Source organism: Myiozetetes cayanensis, unplaced genomic scaffold (genome assembly GCF_022539395.1).
Source record: "Myiozetetes cayanensis isolate MyiCay16 unplaced genomic scaffold, myiCay2020 scf5-8, whole genome shotgun sequence".
NCBI lineage: Eukaryota > Metazoa > Chordata > Aves > Passeriformes > Tyrannidae > Myiozetetes > Myiozetetes cayanensis.
In genome coordinates, this window is record NW_026087742.1 from 41,660,955 (window position 1) to 41,686,232 (window position 25,278).

The following is a 25,278-nucleotide window of genomic DNA, read 5'->3' on the forward strand; positions in this document are numbered from 1 at the left end:
TTCTTTATATTCACAGCATTTCTTGCCTGATCCTCTTGGAGACCCAAGTAGTAATAATGTATTTTTTCTTTGTTATTCAAAATCACTTTTGTTTCATCAGAGAAATAACTATTAGACAATAAAATCATCATGCTATTAGAGAAGTGAGTTAGTAGTCTGAAATCAATTTAACCAGGAATTAGCAAACTAAGAGGGAAACATCACTGCGTTCTTAAAGTCCTGAGCTATTCCACCAGAATAAAGTTATTAAAAAAAAAAACCAAACAAAAAATCAAAAACAACAAACACAGGGATACAGAAAGATTTTTCTGCTATAATTGCAATTGCAGTAGCAGTCAAGATTCATATAACAATCATATTATCTTCTCAAGCTTAGGGAAATATCTGTGTTACTTTCTATTTGGGGAATTTTGGAGGACAGATGCCACATTGTGGGCTGTTCAGTCGGGAGCCAGGGGCTCTTCTCAGTCCTTTGAGCAACAGTTTAGAAAAAGAGAGATTTTTTTTTTCCAATGAAGGCTGTCATGAATCCATAACCAAAATCTTGGCCTTTACAGCTGTATGTTATTTTTATTAAACCTTCTATTTCCTGACGCTCTTGCAGTGCATCCAGAAATATGAGCCATGAGGAACACTAGATCCTCCAAAGATACATATCCTATCTGAAATAATAGGTTCACTGTCAGCACAAGAATCCAGAACTCCATGTCAGCAACTCCTCTTTTTGGCTGTGTTCAGTATGAATACAAAGACTGGAGCTGCCCTGCCCCTGGGATTTCTGATGACTTGACTGAAAATGCCAAGTTATGTTGTATTACCCACAGTGGTGTGAAGAGAGAGTGTTACTTCTTCAGGGGCCTGTACCAGGGAAAGCAAAAATATCCCACCTTGACTCATTAAATAAAAGTCAGCAAAAATTAAAGGCAGGGGTCTTAACTGGTCAGAGGGAGAGGCTGTTGCTGTGACCTAGGGAATACATAGTACCATTTGTGCAAGAAGAACATAAGTACTGGAACTCAGAGAACACAATTAACGTGTTTAAATTTGACTTAACTGGGGAAACAAAAAGAAAAAATCATGTATGCTGCTCTTCCCATGTTCTTTCCATTAAGGGCAGGAGGACAAGGAGAAGAGGGGTGTGACTGCTTTTGTCCAGTCTACAGCCTTCTTTATTTTCTATCACTTCTGGTATGTTACCATCTCATTTTTATGTGAAAGGCAGAAAAACTACACTCCAGAAACATCACGTGTTGCTACACACAATGCCTTATCCCATCTTGACCAAAATGGTCTTTTGAGGTCCTTCATCTTTACTGGGGATTTGAATACAAGCTCAAAATAATTCCACCAAAATCACCTGCTTGCTGTTCTTCATATTTTCAGGGTTGTACTAAGGCTTTACAAATCATATATATATATGATTATATATACATCCTAAACCTAACAACTGCATGACATTTAATAGCATCATATTGATCATCTGGATCCCAGTGCCACATGAGACCAAAAATGTGTGGGACAGTGGAACGTACCAATGTGTGTTGAATTGTGGAATGTACCAACATTTTCAGGGTTTCGTTACCCTCATAGGTTGCTTATGGAAGTATCACACTTAGAGAATCACGAAAATTCCACATATATTTATTGCTTTCTCTGTAGGCCATTCAAAGAAAAAAAAGAACAATCTTCAGGAATCTGCCAAATCCTTTCTTCTTTGTTTTTTCTTACCCGTGTATATCACCCTTACATGTTTACTTACTTTTTTTCCAGTTCCAAGGTACGTATTAGAAGAGCATAGGTCACTGGGTTCTCTTCAGGCTGCTTTTAGAAAAATGTTTGTCTTCTGACAGTCCTCTGAGATGCTGTCCAACCCCTTTGACTTCTGAAATATAACCACTGGTTTATGTGAAAACGTACCCTCAGGTTTTGGGGCCTGGCCTCTGGTAATATCCCGTGGCTTCGGAAAGAGGAGCCCTCACTTGTCCCCACAGTCTCCATCCCTCCCTAGAATATTAAAATATATTAACAAACATTTAACATTCAATACACAAAAAATACGAAGCTTTCCCACCTTTAATAACACACAATTTGGCTAATATCTTAGAACAAGAAGACACAATACTCTTCTGATGGCTGCTGCAAGACTCACAGTAGAAGAATTATATCCTATAGAATATAATTCCTATATAGGAGTAAAAAATAGTGATGATAATTTTCTGTACAAAAATACAGGCTACAATTCAGCCTTCCTGGATTCAAGTTTCTACAATGCAGGTATCTACACAAGGGGCAGGTGTCCAAGTTCCCATTACAACCCATGGAGGGCCAGGCAGGACATGGCTTGGAATCCACTGGCTCATCCAAAAACCACCACTCACACTCAGTAGACTGAACCACTGTCAGTTCCTCTCACTACACTGACTGTAAAAGGAGTTCAGATGTCTTCCCCATACTGGTGCTAAGTCACCTCCTTGAATTTAAGGTGGGATATATTCTACTCCTTGCATGTCACCACTGAGTAGTGAAAAGCCTACACTTTTTGATACATTTCTTAGTGAAACTGCAGAATTAATTTCCAAGCAAATGATGATGGTTATAGAAGAATCAAAGGCTAAGGGCTACTTGTCAGCATGGGTAACGCTGCCTTCGGTGGCTTCTCAGAAGAGAAAAGGTGAATTGGTCAATGTAAAAACTGAATTCAAGAGAGATATAAGGGGTCTTGCTTGAAATACATCTACAATCCACAATAGCGTATCAGGTTCTCTTCCAGAGGATGCTGATGGATATTTGAAAGACATTTCTTTCCACTAATGGACAAAATATCAAGCAGTTCTGTGATTTAGTTGGGAACAAACATAGGCAACCACTGAGGTGCTCAGAACTTCACTACCTCTTGCTGATGCCTGCCTTGGAAAGAGCACATAAGTTGTGTTAGCACCAAAGAGGTTTCTCCTCACAGAGGGCTTGTCCAAACAGAAGGAAGAGAGATGTTTGGAGATGCAGACACTGAACCACAGCTTGGGCTTTTTAATTTCCATTTTTTCTGTGGTACTAAAAACTTGTCAAAGGTGACAAGAAAATGCTGCAGGACTGCTGCCTGCCTATGCTAGTTATCAAGCATAAACTGAATGTCACAGGTTAGATTTTTTTTTTTTCCCCAGCAGTCACAGAATACAGTGGAAAGAAGGAGAAAATGTTTGTAAAATTGCAAATTTATTGGAATTTATCCTTTTGGAAATGGCTGTGGATTATTTGATTATAAGAAGAGAGCATGCAGACGGCTTTCTGAGTCTGAACATTTTGCTTCTTGCAGCAATGTGTTTTATCTACTTTAGGGAATTTAGAACTAAAAAAGGAGCCTCATGGTCACAGGAGAGTGCAAAATTACCCAGCACAAAGAGCAGGTTTTGTGCACTTCAAAACAACCTTTCTGCTGTGCAAAACCCCAAGAGGATAGCGAATATTATACTTTCTTTCTTGGCAGCAAAGCTACATCTGAAAGAACTTTTTCACAGATGAATTTTATTTGGACTGCATAAAGACAGAAAACCCAAAGTAGAATTACTGCAAGCTTTGCTTACAGGAAAGACATCTTTTTGAGGAAGTGTGAAGATTCCCATGAGGAGAACACAGAAAAATGAATTCTCTTTGAAAGTTTGATTGCTTTATTTTATTTTTTTAAAGGTCCTTGAAAGTAGGAACAAAATTATGGGCAATAGGTAGAGGCAATTTTATACATACTCTATTTGAATGTATCTCTAAGTATTTATTGGCCTGCAGTATTATTATTTTCACATCTCCCCCAAGTATTCTACAGCATCCAGATAGTTTCTTGCTGACTTTTCAGAGACTGACATGCATGTACGTTATTGAACATTTTGTTCTACCTCTTCTTTCCTTATTCATGACAAAAATTTTCTCCTTTGAAAACTTAATTGTGTTTAGGGTCTGGTCAAAATTATTCTTTTTTATAAAGTTAGAAGCCAAAATTACTTCATATCTCATTTGCACCATTATTTGGTGTTCTTCCTAACTCAGTAATGATGCTGTGGTTTCATTGCCTTCCTCTTAGCACAGGTGCAGAAGGTTCTCCCCTTGTCTTTTTATGACCCTACAAGTCACTAGGTCCACTTCACATCTTAGCCCTTCTGATTTTATCATTACACATTCCTATTATGTCCTTACATAGACCTCTAAAAATTTTATTTCCCCTAATTTTGAGTGGATTATCATCCCTCCCATCAAACATTGCCCTGTGCTGACCACATCTGCACAGGAGGGACTGCACAGTATTAAGTGGAAGTCCCCCCAGCTCTACTCTTCCTGTGGGTCATTCCTCATTAGCAAAATGAGAGTGAAAAGTTTTCCTCTGATTTTCTGTTTGTTTGTTTGTTTGTTTGTTGTTTGTTTGTTTTAACTCCTTATTGCACTTGTGGCCTAATTATGTGACTAGGCAAGAGCCAGCACAACAGCTGATTTGGTCTGTAGCATGCTGATAGCAATGCAATATTCATAAATTCTAAATTGTAAAGTATTTGTTGTATTTGAGAAACAGTTTCAAAATGCCAATGCTAATACTATTCCTTTCCCATTATAATGACTTGAAAAATATATCAAACAGAGACTATGAAGTACTATTTTGTTAACAGTTCTCAGTCTTCACTGCAGGCTGCAGATATCCAACTTTTCTAAGCAACCAAATCTTCTGAAGGTCAAACACTATAAATATTTGATAACTTCAGACTTCAAGACTAAAAAATTCTTTCCTGGCTCCAAACTCTGTCTACGCATCTTTGTATTCTTCGTATATTTGTTTTAAATAATAATCTATCAGAAAGATGTACTACATAAGGATAAACCCCCTCTCATGATTACTTGTGGCATTGGCCAGTCATGGCTGCTAAAGTGAAATACAGTCTAACTTCTGACCAATGCAAGCAATAATCTGGGAGTTGGCCTTCAAATATAGGGAGACCAGGGATCTGTGCCCCAGCATGGCAATAAGAAGCATTTTGCCCAGAATTGTGACTGCTTACTATGTTTACCACAAAAGAGAACGCTCCAGCTTGAAATGGTGACTACAAATCAGTGGGAAAGTCAGACTTTCACATCTCCAGACAAAATAAAACTCTGAATTAATTCATTTCCTTAATCAAAGAATTGAAAGGAATCGAAATGTTCTGCTAGGCATGCTGTCAAACTGACAAGGTGACTCAGCAAGAAGAATAATTGGTCTGTAATGTGATTAGATTAGGGGATTCAGGTTGGGGTTTAGACATGTTGTTAAAGACTAAACCGAAATAACAAATTTAACACAAAGTTGTCAGGCCTGCAGTTTTAAAAGGTCCTGCTGTCAGTCATTAAACAAGTGGGAACTCAGTGTAAAAAATAATTGGCTACTGTGTCACCATACTGTGGTTTCATTAGTAAATGTCCTTAATAAGCTGATCCAGATGTGAAACGTGCTCCCTGAGAAGGTGAGTGATAGTTTTTAGATTTTTCCCCAAGATCTGTCATCTTGCACAATGGTCTCCCTTCAGAAGAGAGAGATGATCAATAACCCCATCTCTAATAAACAAATCCTGTCCCCAAGTCCCCATCTGTTAGGAAAGAGAACAGTGCAGGTCTCTGAGAAATGCCCAGGATCAGGCAGTGCCAATCTAACTAACAGAGAAGCTAAGCATGACACCACAGAGGAGAGGCACTCTTGTTGGCACCCTCATATTTGCAGACAATACTGCAGGCCACGTGTTACAGGGGGGAAAAAAGAAAACCAACAAGAAAGACATGCAATGAAACCTACATAGCCAGAAATCGTCTAAAACACATCAACCAGAAGTTGCACAAAGATGTGTAACCCAAGTGATGTAGTGTATAGGTTAATCTAAGGAAATGAAACATCACAATTTTATTGCCCTGAATAATGCAGCCACATGTGTGAAACACCACAGGACTGGTAGCATCAGAACTGAGGAATCACCTCATGGTAAAAGCAAAGGAAATTATATGAGCAGCAGAGAAACAAAAATTTCTTTTAAAAAGAGCATTTATTAAGAGGAGTTGTATTGTTGTTGGCAAAATACTTGTTAATAGCACTGTCTTTTGTGCAGGGGACTTTAAGGTAGGATTTTCCAGTTAGAAGAAATTAATTTCTGGATGTTTGAGATCGCTGACAATTTTTTTTCCCAAAGCAATCACACTGAATTTAGTCTCCTTTTGTGTAAAACTGACTCCTGGATTCTTTTCTTTCCTGTGAACCACCAGAACAAGATTATAGAAAGATGGGATGTTCCACATCTGTAAATTACACTGGAAACCTGTGCAGATGCTTTTTTCCACCCACATTCATGGCTAGTAGTTGCCTGACTTCTTGTCTCTTTGTATCATGACTCATGCATGCTCTATTCCCAAGCAGCACTTTTTGTCTAGACTTGCTGTGTAATTGGCTTGTAATATGGACAGTCAAGACCAATACTTGCAGATTGGTCCCCTGGAACTGGTGACAAAAATATCCCTTTCCCAATCCTACACTCCTGTGACAAAATAATAGAACTGTCAAACAAGCAGGTGTGCAAATTTCCTAGAAAACACAGGTCAATGAGGGACTCTGAGGGTGACTCAGTGCACTCCATTGCTCCAAAACAGGATCACCCCAACCATGCAATTTCCCAAAAATGCTCTTCAGCCAGTTCTCTAAAGCTCCGGATCCCAGAGCTCTGGAGCACAGAGCAGGGTATGCTACTGCATCTCAGGCACTCCATAACTGGCTGGAGAAGGCACCACAGACATTCAGATATGCTGGTATAACATTCACTAAAGAAATGAAGGATGCTGCAACTATTGTTAGTGGTACCTGTCTGGGTTGTAACAAGCCATGTATTTGCAACTATGCTCATCCTTCAGCATCTTGATTCCAGACCTTTCAATTCTTTTTTCCAAAGGAAAAAATTCTCTTTTTTTCAGAGTCTTGAATCTCCTTGGATGCAAATGTGAACCCTGATAATTTAATTCTGTTTCTGCCTTTTGTGCTTTTCCCTGCAGAGCCATTGCAGATGAAGGTGGCAGATACCAGTGGGAAGGAAATGTTGCCACTGATATCCGGCCTCCAATGTAAATAAAGCCCAGCTCTGCCACCAGATGGCCAAACACCTTGCAAATTAGCCCCTTCCTTTTAGTTTAGATGAAATCCTTATCACTATCCTATGTTTTGACATCTCTGATACCTTCAAAAGAAGTATTAATGTTTAAATCACAGCAATTCACAGAGACCAAGTGTGATAAAAGGCTTGAAGATGGATGGATGGATGGATGGATGGATGGATGGATGGATGGATGGATGGATGGATGGAAAAAGTGAGCATCCTCATGGCACAGCAAATTCACATACTGTGCAACTCTTCTTTGAATCCAGAGCAAAAAAATGGTGAATTGGAATCACAGAATGGTTTGGGTTGGAATCAACCTTACAGATCATCTCATTCCAAACCCTTTTCCATGAGCAGGGATGCCATCCACTAGACCATGTTGCTCGAGGCCCCATCCAACCTGGCCTTGAATGCTTTCATGGATGGGGCATTCACAACTTCCCTGGGAAACCTGTACCAGTGCCTCACCTCCCTTACAGTACAGAATTTTGTCCTAAGAATCTAAACTCTCTTTCAGTTTCAAGCCATCCCTCCTTGTCCTGTCACTATATGCCCTTGTATAAAATCCCTCTTCAGCTCTCTCCTAAGCCCCCTTTAGGTACTTCAATATGCTATAACTTCTCTCTGGAGCCTTCTACAGGCTGAACAGCTCTCTCAGCCTGCCATCATAGAAGAGGTGCTCCAGCCCTCTGATCATCTTCGTGGCCTCCTCAGGAGCCACTTTAACAGGTCCATGCCCTTCCTGTGCTAAGGACCCCAGATCTGGACACAGCATTCCAGGTGGGCACTCACAAGAGAGGAGTAGAGGAGCAGAATCCCCTCCCTTGACCTGCTGGGCACACAATTTTGATGCAGCCCAGGACACGATTGGCTTTCTGGGCTGCAAGCATGTATTGCTGGCTCACGTCCAGCCTCTGATCCACCAGCACTCTGAGTCCTTCTCCAAAGGGTTGCTCTCAGTGGCTTATTTCCCCCAGTCTGTGTTCATGTCTGTGATTGCCCTAACCTGGATGCAGCACCTTGCATTTGGACTTCTTGAAATTCATGAGCTTCCCATGGGTCCACTTCTCAAGTTTGTCCATCCCCTCTAGATGGCATTCTGTCCTTCTGTCCAGCTGCACCACCCAGCTCACAAACCTCTTGTATGTCCTCACTTCCCATCATTTAGAGACAATCTAAGCTTTCTAGAACTGTTGTTTTGCTGGACAGGGACTCACTGACCTTTTCTAATTATTTAATACACCAGAATCATATTACTGTTGTCATCTACCTGTATTCCTGCTTGATTTGTATAAAAAATATACTAAGGAAGACAACCATACTGTTTAACTGCAAGATGCTACTTGTTTTTCATTAGTGGAGAGGAAGACAACAAAATTATCACAGGCAGTAGTTCCCACAAAGATTTGATTTGGAAGCTTTGCACAGAAGCTAAAAATACAAGACTGTGCAGTCATAAATCATTTAAAACAGCATTCATAGGCAAGAAACACTTCAGGGATGATGTGTTCAACTGAAGTCAATGGGATCTCAGGAGTGCACAGGATGCTGGGATCTGAGAGGACTTTCTAGGTGCTCTAAACAACCCAAATCCCAAGTGCTGGGTTGGGGCAGGGCATGTGCAGAGGCGTGGGGGCAAATTCACTTGGTCCAAAGGGACAGCAGATTCGCAGCTGGCAGAGTGAGCTGTGTTTGTCAAAGCTTTCAGACATATAAAGTTAATGTTTGCAAAGAGCTGTGAAGATCAAAGTCCTGAGGATTAAGATTTCCTTGGAGAATGCTTTTTTTTTTTTTTCCAGTCATAACAAAATTTTTAAAAGGTTTCGTATTTGGTAGGAAATATAAAGTGTTATTTATCCACAGTCTTCCAGACAGCTATATAAAGAGTTAAGAACTGCTCACACAGATGTGAGATGAATTCCCTATCAACTGTTTCTGTTCTAATGCTGGCCAAAATATTTTTGCTTTAAAGAGAAAATAACCTAAAAGCTTCCCACAGAAGACTTCCCACTTCAGTAAAAGTGGGGAGCTGGTGGACAGAAGTCTCTTGAGAAGCATGTACTGTTTGTAAAAAGAGATAAGAGCCAAATTCTCTATCTACCTTCTAAAGCATATTAAGTTGTTAAGGCTTTTAAAATCCTGAATCTATGTTGTAATTATAGACAACATTTTCCTGTTTCCAGGAATGGCCAGTAGTATATACTTTAAGTTCGACCAAACTGTCTGTAAATCACTGCAAGAACTCACGGCACATAATTTCAATTAAGACACTCAAAACTCCTGCTGGGTGGTGGCCCTCTTGCTATCTGCCAACAGCAAAGGGCAAAGCTTGTACAGTTCTGTGATTTAGATCTGTGACCAACACAATGCTGTTAAGGACACTTAAGCTTCAGACTTTGCTGAGCAGTTCCCTGTTTCTCCCTCTGCCCCCCTAGTGCTGAGAGTGTGCAAAGGGTCGGAAGGAGGCACAGCCAAGGCAGATGACCTGAACTGGAATAGTATCCCAGCGATGTCTGGTTTTCAGCCCATTTTTTCCCCATGGAAAAGCAGAGTATAATTCTGGAGTTCATTTCCATCTCTCCTTTTCCAGATGATATTAGTTTCTGACTCTACTAAAGAGACCTTTCCTACTGCATTTGCTACTTGAGATGCCCACAGCACCCACATCCACAGCAAGAATAACAGGATCAGAGGCTGAAGTAAGTCCATCAGCAACAATAAAAGCGATAGCAGGGAAATAATTTAGCCAGTGACCAAAATACTGCAGGATGTGCATAATTTCTAGTTGCAGATCTAAGTCCTGCAATAACAGCCAGGAAAGAAGAGAAACTGATGGAAAGAGGTCACCATTTCTGATTCCATTTGCCCACGTTAACTCCAAACTAAAAGCCTACATATTCAGTCCCAGTTGGATATGCCATCATCCATAAAGTCACCAGGACTGTTAGTCATTGTCTTCGACCTCACAGGCAAGTTCTCAGACCTGCACTGCAGTCAAATACTCAGAGCTGATCAGCACTAAAAGGCAGAACATTGGAAGAGTTGGAAGAACTGTAAGGCTTTCAAACAACTATAAACCTGGAGTTGGCTACAAAAACCACGCAGAGACATTACAGATCCACTGACATTCCCAAACGAAGCCCTGCAAAACTGTGACAACAGCAATGGGGAAGCTGTACAGTGGTAACTATGTACTTATGCCCCATTATATACTTACCAGTTGTTAGCTGCTCATATCTTGTCTTACAATTGCTGGTCCAAGACATTTTCGCATAAAAGATGAGAATTAAATAAGATCCTCAAATCACAGCAGAAAGACCTGGGAGAGACTTTGAAAAGTCATCTTGTCTGATCTCAAAACCAAACTGTACCTATCTCTCATTCCAGGCTGGTGGGTGACCAAGAGTTGAACATCAATGGCCAGAAATCACAAAACAGAGAATCTTTAATAAAAATATTACCCTCAAAGACAGTGGTCCATAAAGAATGCCTTCAACTTTATTCTAAAAGGTTAATTATGTTTGTGGGTTTTTGCTAAAATTGGGTTTACTGCATGTATGCTCTAGGGTACTTGTTTTACAAAAGCTAGACATTTAAAAATAATGAATTGATGCATTTTCAGTTCTCATATGGAACTTATAGCAGGTTCATCAAAGCCATTTCAGACTGCCAGCTGTCTGTCCTCAGACCACATGTACAAGGGCACAGGAAGCTTGGCCATCGAGAAATGAACTTGTTACAACCAACACATCAAGAGCTCAGACTCTGCTTTCTCTAATGTAACCAACACTGTCATTATGTGTTGCATGATGTGCCTCTGGGCTCTCTGTGTACAGTGCTTAGGTCACACATAGGAGCCAAGACACCAGGGATGGTAAAGATGCCCTGCAATTACGCAGTCCCTTTAAAATACAGTTCTAGTACTTCACAGATTTTTTTATAAGTCTCAGAATAAACAGAGATAGCAGGGCAGTTGTTCAAGATTCATCACCAAGCAGGATACCATGTCAAATACATCAACTTCCCTGGGACAACCCCAGGATTCTATTAGCTTTGAAATCTGCTTCCCAAGGAAATCTTAAATATTCATTTAGAACTAACTTCCAGTGGTTTTTAACTTGGGGGGTAAAATTTACACCAACTTCCCTGTAAAGGGTGTAGCAGCATGACTTCCTTGAAGTATGTTATCTTCCCTTCCCACTTTTAACAACATAAACAAGTGCAACATCTAGAAAAGTAATATCACCACACAGACACATCAGTGTGCACATGAGAATTATGATGTTTGCAAGACTGGATTTCTAACAACTGTTTCTTCTTATTGAATTAGGTTGTCTTGATTTGTGAGAACTAAAAATGGCACTTTTAGATAGGATATTAAGGATCTTGTTTCAAATACAGCTACACTTTAAGTAAGAGTATAACAGCCCTTGTATCCTTGACTTTTCATCCACAGTCCAGTTGGGATTAGGAAGAGAAAACATGCTGTAATGATAAAAAGACAAATGCAGAAAACAGGAAATGCTCAAGAAATTTCAACCAAAGACAGAACTCTCAAGGGACTCCTCAAAATTTTTCTTCTTTCATAGATTTCAAGGGACTGGTGAACTTCTGCCATTGAGAGTTACTGTTAATTTTAACATGTTGTTTTCCATTCAGAACTCGTATGAAATTTAAAACAAGTTGGTTGAACTCAGTATGTAAAATCTCTCTCACATTTGATTATGACTCTGAGAATAACCCATTGTTTGGGTTCATGAAAAAACTGAAAATAAATTTTAAAAAATCAGCTCAAATAGACCTAAGATTGAATGTTGCTACATTGTTTTTCCAGCAAAGCAACAAAAATCCACATTGTTCTCTCCCAGGTCTTTTAACGAGTACAAAGCAACAATCCACCACTGTTACACTAAACCTGTACTAAACGCAGCATCTCACAGCCTTACTCTGAAAGAAAACACATAAGGAGAAGTTAAAAGCAAGTGGAATATGGGCATAAATGAGAACTACATACTTGGAAGAACACCAATAGTCAGCAGAAAGTCTTGCTTTCCACTTTAGCTCCACTGAGTTCACCCAGCTTACAACAATCTCATTTTTCATTACCTCAGTTTGTATCAACAGATGACTTCAGGCAATCACCCTGACATCAATCAACACTGGCTATGGATAAGAGTAATGACACCGCAGCAGCTTTTGCACTTCATTTTGTAGCTAATGGGGCGGTACAAATTCACGGTGCTTTCCTTCCATTTGAGCAAAAATAATAACGTTCAGATGTGGTTCCTTAACAAGAAGACACGTGCTTCAGGCAGCTTTTCTACAGCAACTACATGGGCCTGGGGAGTACCCAGGTTGAAGAGAATAGCCTGAGAAAAAGCAAAGAAAGTGAACATCTCACTGGAGCATGTTAACCTCTTTTACCCCAAGACAGACCAAGCAGCAAATCCTCAAGGTATCAAGGCTTAAGGGAGATCTGCCTAACTGCAGCATCCATTCTGGCTCTCTCTTAGAGAATTTTGTGGCAAATATAATTGAATAAAGAGTCCGGAGTGTGAGTTCCTGCTCAGGCCTCATCCAGTGCTTGATCAAACAGCAGTAATGCTACCATGCTGGTGCAGCACCCTTCCCTGAAACTGCTGAAAGACCTGGAATGAAAGTGAGAGGACACAATTCCTTCAGCATAGCCAGGGAATGCAAAGGAGGGAAGACCTCAGAGTTGGAAAAAGCTGACTTGATACCAGGGAAACATGGCATTTTAGGCCAGGCACTGCGTGGAAAAGTAGCAGCACATATTACATGATCTCTCTGTAAGACAGGGCAGGACATGGATGTGTTCTAACACCTGTTAAATCACACACTGAGATTCACTTGAAGGGAGAAGATCCTCTTCCTCCCTGGTAATACAGAAGGGTACATAGATGCACATTTACAACAATGTAAGAAATCCAGCTTCCAATCCCTGTTCTCCCTGAAGACACCTACATTTACATTTTCCACCTCTTAGTCCCAAAGAATTTAGGTAGTGGGTGTTCTTCTGGATGAAGGAGGTTTATTTAAAATATTTTAATATTTATAAGAGTAAGGACTGAAGTCTAAGCATACCAGGCCTTCCACAAGTGCCCTAACAAGCTGTGTTGACTGTCATGGCCTCATGAATATTTAAAGATAATTATGAAGAGGCACAGCTTACCCTGAAGATACGCATGTCTGGTCTGTAACCAATTACAAGAAGATACTATTCTCAGCCTATGTGGTAAGCACATTCTCCCATTCTGAAAACTTCTAATACGGTAAAAAACATTTTCCTGTATCACTAACTTGAGTTACCCTTATTCCGTATTTCAGAGTTCCTGTATTTCAGAGTTCTTTCTGTCCAAAGAAAACCCGTAGTTTTGCTGAAACCAGAATAATAAAATATGCACAGATCATGAGTCAGAGGACTTTCCTACATACAAGTCAGATATCCTTTGTGAAACACAGTGCTTCCCTTGAGGAACACGAATTCTCAGAGAAGTGATATCAGTTAGAAAAATTGCATTTCCAGCACAGTGTTGGATAAAGACTTTTCCATGGCTTAAAAACAGTCACTGTTGCTGTTTCCAGCTATCCTCCCATGGGGCAGATAAGACTAGGGGCAATATATGCTTTCAGAGAAAGCTATTTTTAGTCATGCTTTACACAACCAAAAACTACATTTTACCTAAACTTGGTTCAGCATTATCACATTCTAAGCGATCACCAGCAGCTGCTATTTCACATCGCATTTAACATGCAATCTCCCCAGTAGCCTAATGAAGATCATGACTTACTGGAGAACAGCTAGAACTGTCCCTTTTGTCCATGGTTTACTGGTGAACACAATATAAATAAACATTAAATCACTGAAATTATCATGAAAGCTTATTTTTAAGTTATTTTTCTTGCAGTTGACACCAATTTACAAAGATCCTCCAGAAAATAATTCAGAACACAGCAGATTTCTGTCTCCACCAGACTTATTTACCAAAATGTGGTGGCAGGTGAGGGAGCAGGGCAAGTACAAGCTCTTCAGGAAAGTTGCAAAAGACCACCAAGGGACTAGAAATGAACACTTATTCAGCCCTCTAACATTTAGTGATTCCTTTACAATCTGAGCAGTTCACAATCTCACAATAGTTAAGAGAGTTGTAGAGAGCAATATTTCTGCAGGAAAAGAATAGGAAGCACGTTGAGACACTTGCACAATGCTTTAACCTCTCCTACTGCCAAGGGCCTTCCATCTGCTGGTTTAAGCCTTTCCCTGTAGCACTGAAGCCTTTCGTTCACAAGTCTGCACCCTTTGCCTTGAGCACTGGGAGGACACTGTGGCAATGTTTCTGTCCATGACCTTCTGTCCTTGTCTCCTGTTCTCCTTGTTCTCCCAACTCTGCACATGCAAAGCCCAAGCCTGCTACGTCAGGGTTTCCACAGAAAAAGATGGACACTGATGCAAGAATCATCCTTTTTCCCCCTCACACTTCCCTACTCCCACTTCGTAACATTTACACAAAAGAAAAAATAAAACCCAGCAAATAAAACAGTGGAGAGTGGTCCTTTAACTAGTAGACAGGCATTTCCTAGTGCCATCCATGCTTAACAATCAATTAATGTGCAACTCTTGCCTCTTATCAGAGTGTGCTCCAATCAGCACTAACAGCATCACAAGCAGGAAAACCAGCAGGGAGTTCAAGCAGGTCCTGATGAAAACTATTACGGCAAAGTATTATTGCAAACCACCTGCGGCACTAGATGGGACGCCCAGGGAGAGAAGAGTCGCCTGGAAATATCCCTGTGATGGTTTTCTTTGCTGGTCAGTGCAGAGTGTTTTCCCTTAAGATTCTTCCACCCTTCTCATTCTTTCTTTAGTTTCAATTGTTATCAAAAGTAACTGTTACCATTAAAGCTGTCATTTGGCAACAGCTATGGACTGTCTCATCACCCTTTGTGCTTCAAGTACGAAAAATTCTTGTGCCATAATTCTTGTGCAGGGGGGCAGCAGCAGGATTATCAATCCCATCCTTTGTGAATGTTTATGTAACTGCAATGACTTAAAGACCACAAGGACTCAGAATCAGAAAATCATTTTCTGTACAGCTTTCTTCTGCAACAATGTATTTGTTTTAATAAAAATGTTCTTAAAATGTACACCATTTTCTACAGAAGGTCACCAGGATAATTCAGCACTGGCTAAATACAATATAAAAAAAATATCGGTTGTCTCAAAGATTGTAAAAACTCCATAAGCAAAAGTTACATTTTTAAGAACTCCAGTGGCCACATCGATTCTATTCTTTAGTCTCAGCTGAAAAACAAAAAGCTAAACCCACTGTACACTTCTGGTTTGTTAGGCTTGCAGGTTCATGGGATCCATAGTGTCCAAACCAGAAACAGATAATCAGCAATTAAACATTATCCTATGTTTTAAAATATATTAGCAATACATAACACATTGGTGTTATTCTTAAAATATGAAGTATCCTTTAAGGTAATTGACTGCAGGGTTGTTCTCATTCTTTCTTTTTGGTAAAGTCATATGGTTTCCACCATTGTGCAAACTGCAACACCTTCTTCCTCTGTTCTTCAAAGTTCTGTCTGATTCCTTTTCTCCAAAGCCGTGGTTCCAAGTCCAGCATGCCACCAATAATTTCCTTTGCAAGTACAAGAAAGATAGATAATGGTAAATGCAAAATTACCATATTACTTAATACTATTTTACAATAAAATAAAGCAATATGTATTTTCAAAATTCTGAAAAATATAACAATCTAAAAAATAAGACAATTTAAAAAATAGAACTGTAGCTGTTAGCTGGTTGCCTCAGCAAAATTCTTTTAAGCACAGCATATTGATGTACTGCTTAAACATCCTAAAATTGCAAGATTGTTAATGTATCAGTACATTTGTGACTAAGGCAAGTTCAGAAAAAGAAAGTTGCCCACTTTCTGGTGTTATATTTCTCCCCAATCACTCTTAATGTCTTTGTCACACTGAATCTTTCCACATTACAGCTCTTCCTGTATAAACGGTACACTGTATACCATGGGGAGTCATCTAACCACTTGAGGATTTTCACTGGAATTGTCTGTGAGTCTGTATGTATATGCACCCTAATTTATACAAGCATGAATTCAGTGTACCTACATGTCAATACTATGGCCATGAAAACTCTTAAGTTGACGCAAGTATTTTCCATCTGTAAGATCATATATCTACAATGCAAATATCAACAGTTCCTATTAATTCAAAAGAAACACAAACCTAGAATCACAATCTGAGTATCAGATAATGAAAAAATCAACTGCTCCTTTATTCAACAAGCCAAGTTACAATGACTCATCAAGAAAAGACAGATAATAAACTGAGATAGGGTACATCAAAGTAACTGTTCTGGCAGCGTCTGTTTTAATTACTTAAATTTTCCAAAACAAAGTATAATTGGCAAATTAATCTTTTATATAACAATACCTTCCCAAAGTAATGAGGGAAATTGTGTTGATCTTCAATCACATGAGCAAATCCTCCTTGAAGGCCAAAGTCCACAGAAAAGTATGGTAATCCTTTAGGAACCTGTATGCGCAAAACCGCATTTTCAGATGTTTAACAAAGTGTTGGCATTTAGTCAACCTCCCCACAACTGAACAAATTTCAATATGGTTTTGCAGTTGATATTATAACATTTTATTTTAAACCACCTCTCAAACCAACCACATGCAGCATAAAATTGCAAGAGAGAAACAGTAAAGCAAACTTAAGGGTAAGGGGCAAGAAGAGCACAATGCAACCAGATAAAACACACAGAAGAGATGACTACTGGGTGGTAGAAGCTCCAGAGGCCACGGTGCAGCACCAGGTAAGACACTGGGGACAGACCAGGCAGCAGTGGGCACACTGAGCCTTCCTGACTCCACACCTCTGAACTACGTGGGTTTAGCAGAAACTTTAAGACAACCACTAGCAAGTTGCACTTGTCAAAGGGTAAGGTGTTGAGTGGTAACAGCAAATATTTACCCGGTGAAAACACTGACACTCAGGGAGAAGGGGAAACACCTTTATGGAAAATACATTAGGAGAAACCTCCTCTAAATGACTGGAAGTTATCATTAACTTGGCAAATCAGGTAAGTTAATAATTCAGTCAGACTACAGAGAAGAAGGTGGATATCTTCCCCCAACAAAGACCTTTCAGTCTGACAGAGAGAAGTGGATCCATTTATTGCTACAGTACTGCAAGTAATTTTTGCTGTTTCACTGCAATAACTTATTTTCCACTCTTTTAATTGTTGAGGATGTTCCTGTACTGATAAGATTTACAAAGCCTCCAATTCATAAGCATTTTCTCTTCTATAATCCAAATAGCTACACAATTTTTATAAGCCGTCTTCTATGTATTGCTTGAAAATTGACTCTAAAAATAATTAAGATTTAATACAGAGGAGCAATGTAGCATCAAAAGAAACATAAAACATTTTAAATGGACTGAAAAAAAATCATTAAATAAGGAAAAATGGGTTGGCAGGTGACACCTGAAGAAAAAGGTCAACATTATCTTATTTGTGTCTAGCAAAGCATCATGTCTGACTGGGATGGAGTGGATTTGCATCACAGCAACCCATATAGTGCTGAGTTTCAGACTGGTGCCTAAACCAGTGTTGATAGCATGCCAGTGTTTTGGCTACTGCTGAATAGTGCTGACTGCTGGGTCAACTCTCCTGGCTGTGTCTCCTCCCAGCCCACTGCCCACCCCTAGCACCTTTGCAGCAAGGAGCAAGAGAAGCAGAGAAAGCCTTGATGCTGTGCAAGGGCTGGATGCTCCAGCTCTACCTCTGGACACAAGTTTGGCACACAGTCCACCCATGAGGTGATGTCTCAGCTGTGTCTGACCCTCCTTCCAGGTACCACCCTCTCCCAATACAACTCTCCAACTTCCCAAACCTCAGCTCTGTCTCTAAACTATACTCTCCGATCTTTCTGAATTTCTATTACTCTAAAATAATATTAAAATCACACAACTGTGTAACAATTTACACTCAGATACATTGTACTAATTTAAAGAACTGTCCTGACTTCATCTGAAAACTGGCCTACTTTCAAATGAGTACAGAATAGTCACAAAAATGTATGGCTAGGAAGATTCTTCAAGAACCCTGATGTCCTAATGCCTATGTGTCAAAAAAATGATACTTCACTTATAGGTGACAGATGTTGTTTTTTCCTGTTTTGATACAACAGTAAGCAGAAGATATCCCAAACATACTTATTTTGTCGTCTGGTTACATCCACCTTAAGTTTACAGTCTTCCCTAAACCCTTGCTGCAAATTAATTGCATCCCTTACTCTTCTGCATTCCATCTCCCTTTTTGTAGTATCTGGTTTCATGTCTTATTATTAAAACTCATCTCCTCTTTCTCCTAAACTATGCTCTTTTTTTAGTGAAAAGGTGCTATATTTACTAAAAGACACTATTAAAAATTGAGTGTTATTACTACATAGTAGTAAACTACTTGTGGTAAAGTCTATATAACACACATCTTCCACTTCAGTATTAAAAAGATAGAACAATCTTTGAACCTAATAGATCCAGCATTGTTCCTTTAAGATTTGTTTATATAAAGATGTTTCAGCTCAGTATCCAGGAGATAGAAAGAGCACTGTTCCCTTGTTTTAGAAAGAAAGAATCATAATGCTATTTATATTTTCAGTTCACAAACTTAGCAACGCAAACGGCTGTTGTAGGGCAACAAAAAAGAAATACCATAATTTCTCCAGGAAAGTAATTTGCAAACCTTTGATCTACCTTAATTCTTAATCTAGAAAATTATGCTGGTACATGTCCTCAAAGTGTCAGCTTTGTTCTCAACAAATGCTTGCAGCTCAGTCCACCAATTGTTGAAATAAATGAGAATCTTTGCCCTAATGTTAGTTAGGAGTTCAGTCAGACTGTTAATTCTCATCATACCTATGCCATCTTCTGATGCACTAATCTAATTGTGTTCCCTTTCTTCTCTCTTTGAAACAGTTAGTAATGAAAAAAAATGAGAAGAATTTGCTGAGAAATTCAGTGTTCAATACATTTAATTACTTACAGATTTCCGAACATCTTTTGAAGAAAGATCAATTAACTTCTTGTTCATGGACCACTCTTCATCAGACTCCATTATAGCTTTCTGTAAAATCATTTTATCTAAATGTGAAAATGGTCCTACATGCAGCAAGCAAAGAACTAACTGTAGTGAAGTACATTGTACTGCAAGTAACAATTACTTCTTTAAAAGGTAACTATATTTTTGGTAACTTTTCTGATTTCCACAACTTACTTACTTTACAAAGACATCATATATCTTCAGACTCACTCAATTCATTTCCTCTATTTCTTTTTGTTTGAGATTTAACTTTTGCTTTACACAAATCATCTCTAACAAGTTTCAACTACAAAGTCACATTCTCTTTTTACTTGTCCCATACAAACCCTCTTATGAATTCATTACACTTTATTAACCTGTTTGGGTTTTTTAAACACTAAGAGGAGAATCCATCTTAGAAGGCTAACTGCCCTTAAAAACCTTTAAAGCTGACTCTGTATTTTCTATAGTATGGAATTGGATATAGTATCATGTAGGTGTCTTTTAAATTTCATTTGTTGTGTATTTTAATGGTAGAAACTTCTGAAAGAAAAGTTTTAAGCAAACAACATTGCATTAAATCTTGTTCTTCCTCCTTGAATATTCAGACAAAATACAAGTTTTACCAGAACCTGAAGCATAGTAGTCCTATCTAACAGGTGGAAAGTTTCAGATGTGGTAAAAGTTACTGCATTGTGGTTCATCATACTGCTGCTCCACTTCATCAAAAAACACTCACATTATTTCCAGAAAGCAAAACTAATATTTCAAAGAACAAATAAAAAAATTTACTTATAAAGGCTGAATCATGATCCAGTTGCTGAAAGGCCGGGCCAGGGGAAAGAAACCAGAAAAGCTGGTTTTTATCATGCTGCCTTAACATTCATCAAAAACCTAAGATATGTCTAAAATTTGGACTTACTGAAATAAAATGGGGATGAAACAATATATACATTGGTATTTCTTAAAACAGTTGATGTCATTTTCCCATTTTATGTTTGCCAAGGCACATGCATGGTGTTTTAAGTTTAGACCACAGGACTTAAGTGAGAAGTATTGCAATCCTTAAAGCAATTCAAGAGACTACAGTTCTCCTCACCTTCTTTCAGTATTTGTCAGTGCAGTCAGTCAGACTTGCGACAAGTGCTCAGTCACATGCAGGTCTTCCACTGACTACTTGAAAAACTGAATTACCTCACAGGGTTTGTTTTAAGATCAAAGAATATGATCAAAGAATGGATCAAGAAGTAGGATCAAAGAACACATCTTCTCAAAAATAGCACTGGAATATCAGAATGTTTTCCATAAATAGGTGAATTATGATACAAACATTCAAATGACCTCAGAAAAAGAAAACATTTTCGTGCACCTTAAAGTAGATTGGAGCCATATCTCCTACTTCTTTTGGAAGAGGAATGCATTCATATACCATATGATACCGTTTCTTCATACTCATGTTTGTTTCTAGGAACACACAGTCCAAGTCTTTCGCTTCAAACATTTTCACCAATGCACTTCGGAACATCTGTTTAAAGAAAAAAAATGTGTAATTTAAATTAACTTTTCAAAGCTTTCAGACACATTATTTAACTAATGTATTATATTTGTAATAAACTCACAGTAAAATGGAAAACTGTAACAATCATACTAGGAAAATTCTGTATTATTCAGCAATTTAATATGAACTATATTTCCTAATATAGGCAGTCTCTCTTCACTATTCCTTCCAATTATACAGTTTAATTTTAAAAAATAAAAACAAAAAAGGGAAGATATTTTCACTAGGCATGCTTGATCTTTAAGTAAAATATTCATGGCTAGGCTTCGCGAACAAAGATTTGAGGAAAAAAAAAGCTTGCTACATGCAAGTCGAAAGGCTGCTTTTCTGACATGGCAAGATGGCTGAGCAAGGTGTGCTTGGTGAGTAGTTCTCTTCTTTCTCAAAGTAAAATATTAACATTGCCTCAAAAGAAAGCCATGGCTGTAACCACCACCTTCACTGTATTCAGGCAAAGCAAATGCAACACTTAATACATCTAGCATGTGGTGAGAAGTGTGGGCCTGGCCCCTGTCACTTGGGAACTGCACTTAAGTTCACTTTTGTTCCTTGTCTGAGTTTCAGGGATGCCTGTGCCCAGCCAGGTATCTGGCAGTTCTTGGCCCTGACTTCCTCTTGAACTTAAGTCATCACCGCACACTTGTCTGGCCACCTCTGGGACATGTCTGACCCTGTCCACCACCATGGGAACTGCTCTTTTCTCTTGGCCTGGGTTCCATGAGACTGCATTGCCAGTGAGATGACCTTCCCCACCTGCTTCCCCCTGACTTGCCTTCCTGAAGAGCAGCTCGCTTTTGCTGCTCCAAGACTCTCGACAGTTGGTATTTGCATCCAAGACACGCAAGAGCATCATTCTATAGCTTACAACATAGGTGCTGAACTAAATTGTCAAGCACAAGGGATGATTTCTGAGAGTCATTTAGACTTACTTTCAAATGCACAAAAGATATGACTTCCTGACAGGGTGAACGTTTCTGAAAGTTTCTCAAGATCTTGAAAAATGCTTTTTAAACATGATGATTTTTGTATTATACATACTCCCTATACCCTTTCCACAGTGTAAGCCAAGAAACCACAGAAACTGTAAGAGCCTCATAGTTTAGAGATACCATAGCTCTACGACTCACATAACTCATAGGTTGTCCTTTTTGCATTGTTTTCTTTTTCAATTAACAATGCTCAGAAACACAAACAGCACCATTAAAAGGTTAATCCCATCTAAAAGTTTAATATTCCCTATCTTAATATAAATGGAGAGCTGATGAATCAAACTAGCATAAGCAAAAACATATTCACCAACATCAGCAAGTACTGAAGTAAAACAGAGTGAAAACAAATCACTATCAGTTTCTCAATGAAACAGATCTACAAATTGAGCTCTCTTCTCCCTACCCCCTTGCCATTTTGCACAGTATGAATCAAACTAAAAGGCTAAGAAACTTGACCAAATATGTATCTTAACTAGGTATTTAAGCTCTTCAAAGCAGGCCTAGTGCCCTGAATTTTTCCTCACTAATGAGCTGCTCCATACCATGACAGAAAAACAATACCATCATTCCCCTAACACAGCTGATGAAACACAGCTAGAAGATACTGCCCAGTGTTCCATGACTGATAGGGAACTTTACAGCACAGAGCAACAGGCTACTCTGAATTAATAGCTTGTGGCCTTCTCCTCTTAGCTCCGGCCCCCAGACCTTCTGAAATACAGTGAAACAAGCAACTGTGGTGAGGTAAGGGAAACACTAAACCAAAGGCTGAGAAAGACTATCACTTACTGTTGCTACCCTGCAATATCAACTGAAATATAAATCCACCAAAAAGCCTAGAATATCAGCAGATGTTAGCTAACATTTCCCTAACTGCATTTTCTTGTTTTTAAATACATTGCACTTTTCCTCCAAATTCTGAGCAGGCCAAACCATCAAGGATAATTTGCACTGGAAAGGAGAAAACCATTCATAAGGGCAAACAAGAAGGCTTGGTTTATGCTTGGATGCACATGCCATTAATACATGCAACAGTTCAGTCAACGCAGAACGTGTAAAGATTTATATCTTTTCATATTAAAAGTATTACATGCATATTTACTTTGGCAAGTGAGCACATCAGTCTAAACTACACAGTATATTAAATTCAAGTGCTTGAAGGCATAGAGTATAAAAGGAACCCTTTTTTTCTTTACTCCACCATATCCTAAAAAAAACCTCAGCAAAAATAGTTAGCTAAAACATGTTCTCCATTCAACATTTTTTGAATATTTGATGTGTGATAATTTTTTTCCCTTCAATAGCAATATGAAATACATCTCTGGCATCAGAAAGCTTATCACTGACTGTCTGCTCATACTTTTGCTAAAGCCTTACAGACTCCTCCTTATTACATACTGACTCCTTTTATTACATAGAAGCTGGGGAAAAAATAAGTCATCTGTGTCCATCACCTTCCAGAGTGCTTTATTGCAAAGAAATGTTTAAGCCATCTATGAATACATTCACAGGGTCAAAGGATAATGACTTAGCAACTAGTTGCCTTTACTAGCAAGTAAAAGACCAGTGTTAAATACAGGAACTGCATTTGCTTATCTTTCCTTTATCCTATTTTCCTTCACATACAAATTCAGAAAAATAATTATTTATAATTATTAATAATATAATAATATAAAAATATATAATTAGTAATAATATAATGTTATAATTATTATAATTATTAAGAGGTTAGGATAAAGAGAAATTCTAGGATAAACATATTTATCACTTTCCCCCATGCTCTTTTGTTCCTCCTGATCGTATTTTTTGCACTTATTTGCTTCTTATCCAACTTTCTTAGGCATTTCTGTCATACACAGGAGAACTCCTTTTCCTTCCTCTGGGTTGAAGAAGGGGTTGGAGGGCAGCATAATTTACTAGGAAACACCGTATAAAAACTACAATCAGCCACAAGAATCAATGCAGGGAGCAAATTTGGAAAGTCAGAGAATCTACCTGCCAGGCTTGAGGTAAGACCAATGTCACTTAAACTTTTCCAAACTTATGAATTATGCCAGTTTTAAATCACTGCAACTGCAAAAATGAAGCTATTCAATAGTCTGAAATAGTCTCCAATATTTCAATTTAAGAGGCTGCAAGTTGTTTTCCCCTTGTAATAATCCTGATGGCAGAGAGTGGAGGATTGACAATCACAGTGAATCTCTTAGGCAAAAGCTTGTTATATCCCTTCTTTGATTTTCCATCTCCAAAGCAAACAGAACTCCAAATCCTCAAAATGTCTTCATAAGACAATTGGAAAGCACAACCCATCATGCTTGGCACTTCATTCTAATAATTTTTTTCAAGGAAGGTAAAAAACTGCATTCTAACACTGATTTTAAGAGTAAGACTGTTCTCTTTCAATCGATATCCACCCAAACCCCAGATTAGCTTAAAAAACTAAGGATATATGAACAATATATTTTCAGCTTGCATTTAATTTTAAGTTATCTGCCTGTTCTGACAGTCCTTTTCTTTTCCTTGGCACTCCCAATAAAATCATGTGAAGCCAGTTATTCCACTTTCTGTAAGGGAGCAGCTGTACCTACTTTATCCCCAAGAGATGTTCCTCTAACATGGTTTCAAAGTCCTCCAACAATGCATGTTTTGCAACATTCCAAGAAACTTCTTCTAGAGCTTATGAATCGTAAATTTTCTTCAGTATTTACCCTACCTCTCTTTTCAGTTAATATTTGGCCGCTAATTTTCATCCATAATGTGAGAACGTTCTGCCCCTTAGTGGAATGAGAGAAGAGCTGCCAGACTGCAAATTATGAAAACAGGTACTTATGACAACTATATTATTATTCAAAACAAAACTGTTCTACAGAACTGTCAGAAGACAGGAGAAAGTTTCTCAGCTGACCTGGATTTCTTCCCAGATGTCTTCATCCAAAAGAGTGGCTGCAGTATGGTGTTGTAGAGGGGCTATCAGGCAGTGACCTTCAGTAAGGGACTGGTTGCTTGGTAGAGACAAGTACACCTATGAAAAGCAAACAAAAACTGCAGTGCCCATTTTTCAAGTGTTAAAAACCTTCCCATTGCTGAAGCGAAGAAATTCATCATTTGCTAAATTCAAACCAATAGAAGCCATTATCCACTAATTACAGCAAGGTATTAGTAATTCTAGTGTTTTTTGAAAGATCCTATTATCCACCAGTAGCTCAAATGAACTAGTATTATCTAAAGAGTAGTTCCACCAACAAAGCAGTAATATCAGCCTTATAAACCAACTGGTATCATAACTATTATAAATCACAATGTTTAGTCCATTCCAATATTTTTTAAATATAGATAAATATCACCATGCATTTTCAATAAAGTATTTCATATAAGTATATATTTATATATATATATATATGTAAAATGCATACTCTGTCACGGTTTATCCTGGCAGCACCACCTAAC

The 25,278-nt window shown here is 38.6% G+C and overlaps 1 protein-coding gene across 1 annotated transcript in view; it reads right to left on the reverse strand.

Annotated features, from left to right (window-relative positions):
* Positions 1-15,231: 15,231 nt before the first annotated feature.
* Positions 15,232-25,278, reverse strand: part of CWF19L2 (CWF19 like cell cycle control factor 2) — a 67,311-nt gene continuing 57,264 nt past the window's right edge. Inside the window, exons 13-17 of the mRNA XM_050333615.1 lie at positions 24,737-24,853; positions 20,654-20,809; positions 19,249-19,329; positions 16,632-16,733; positions 15,232-15,814 (exon numbers count right to left, since the gene is read on the reverse strand). Coding sequence (XP_050189572.1) covers positions 15,674-15,814; positions 16,632-16,733; positions 19,249-19,329; positions 20,654-20,809; positions 24,737-24,853 — 597 coding nt within the window. The 3' untranslated portion in view covers positions 15,232-15,673. The remainder of the gene's footprint in view (positions 15,815-16,631; positions 16,734-19,248; positions 19,330-20,653; positions 20,810-24,736; positions 24,854-25,278) is intronic.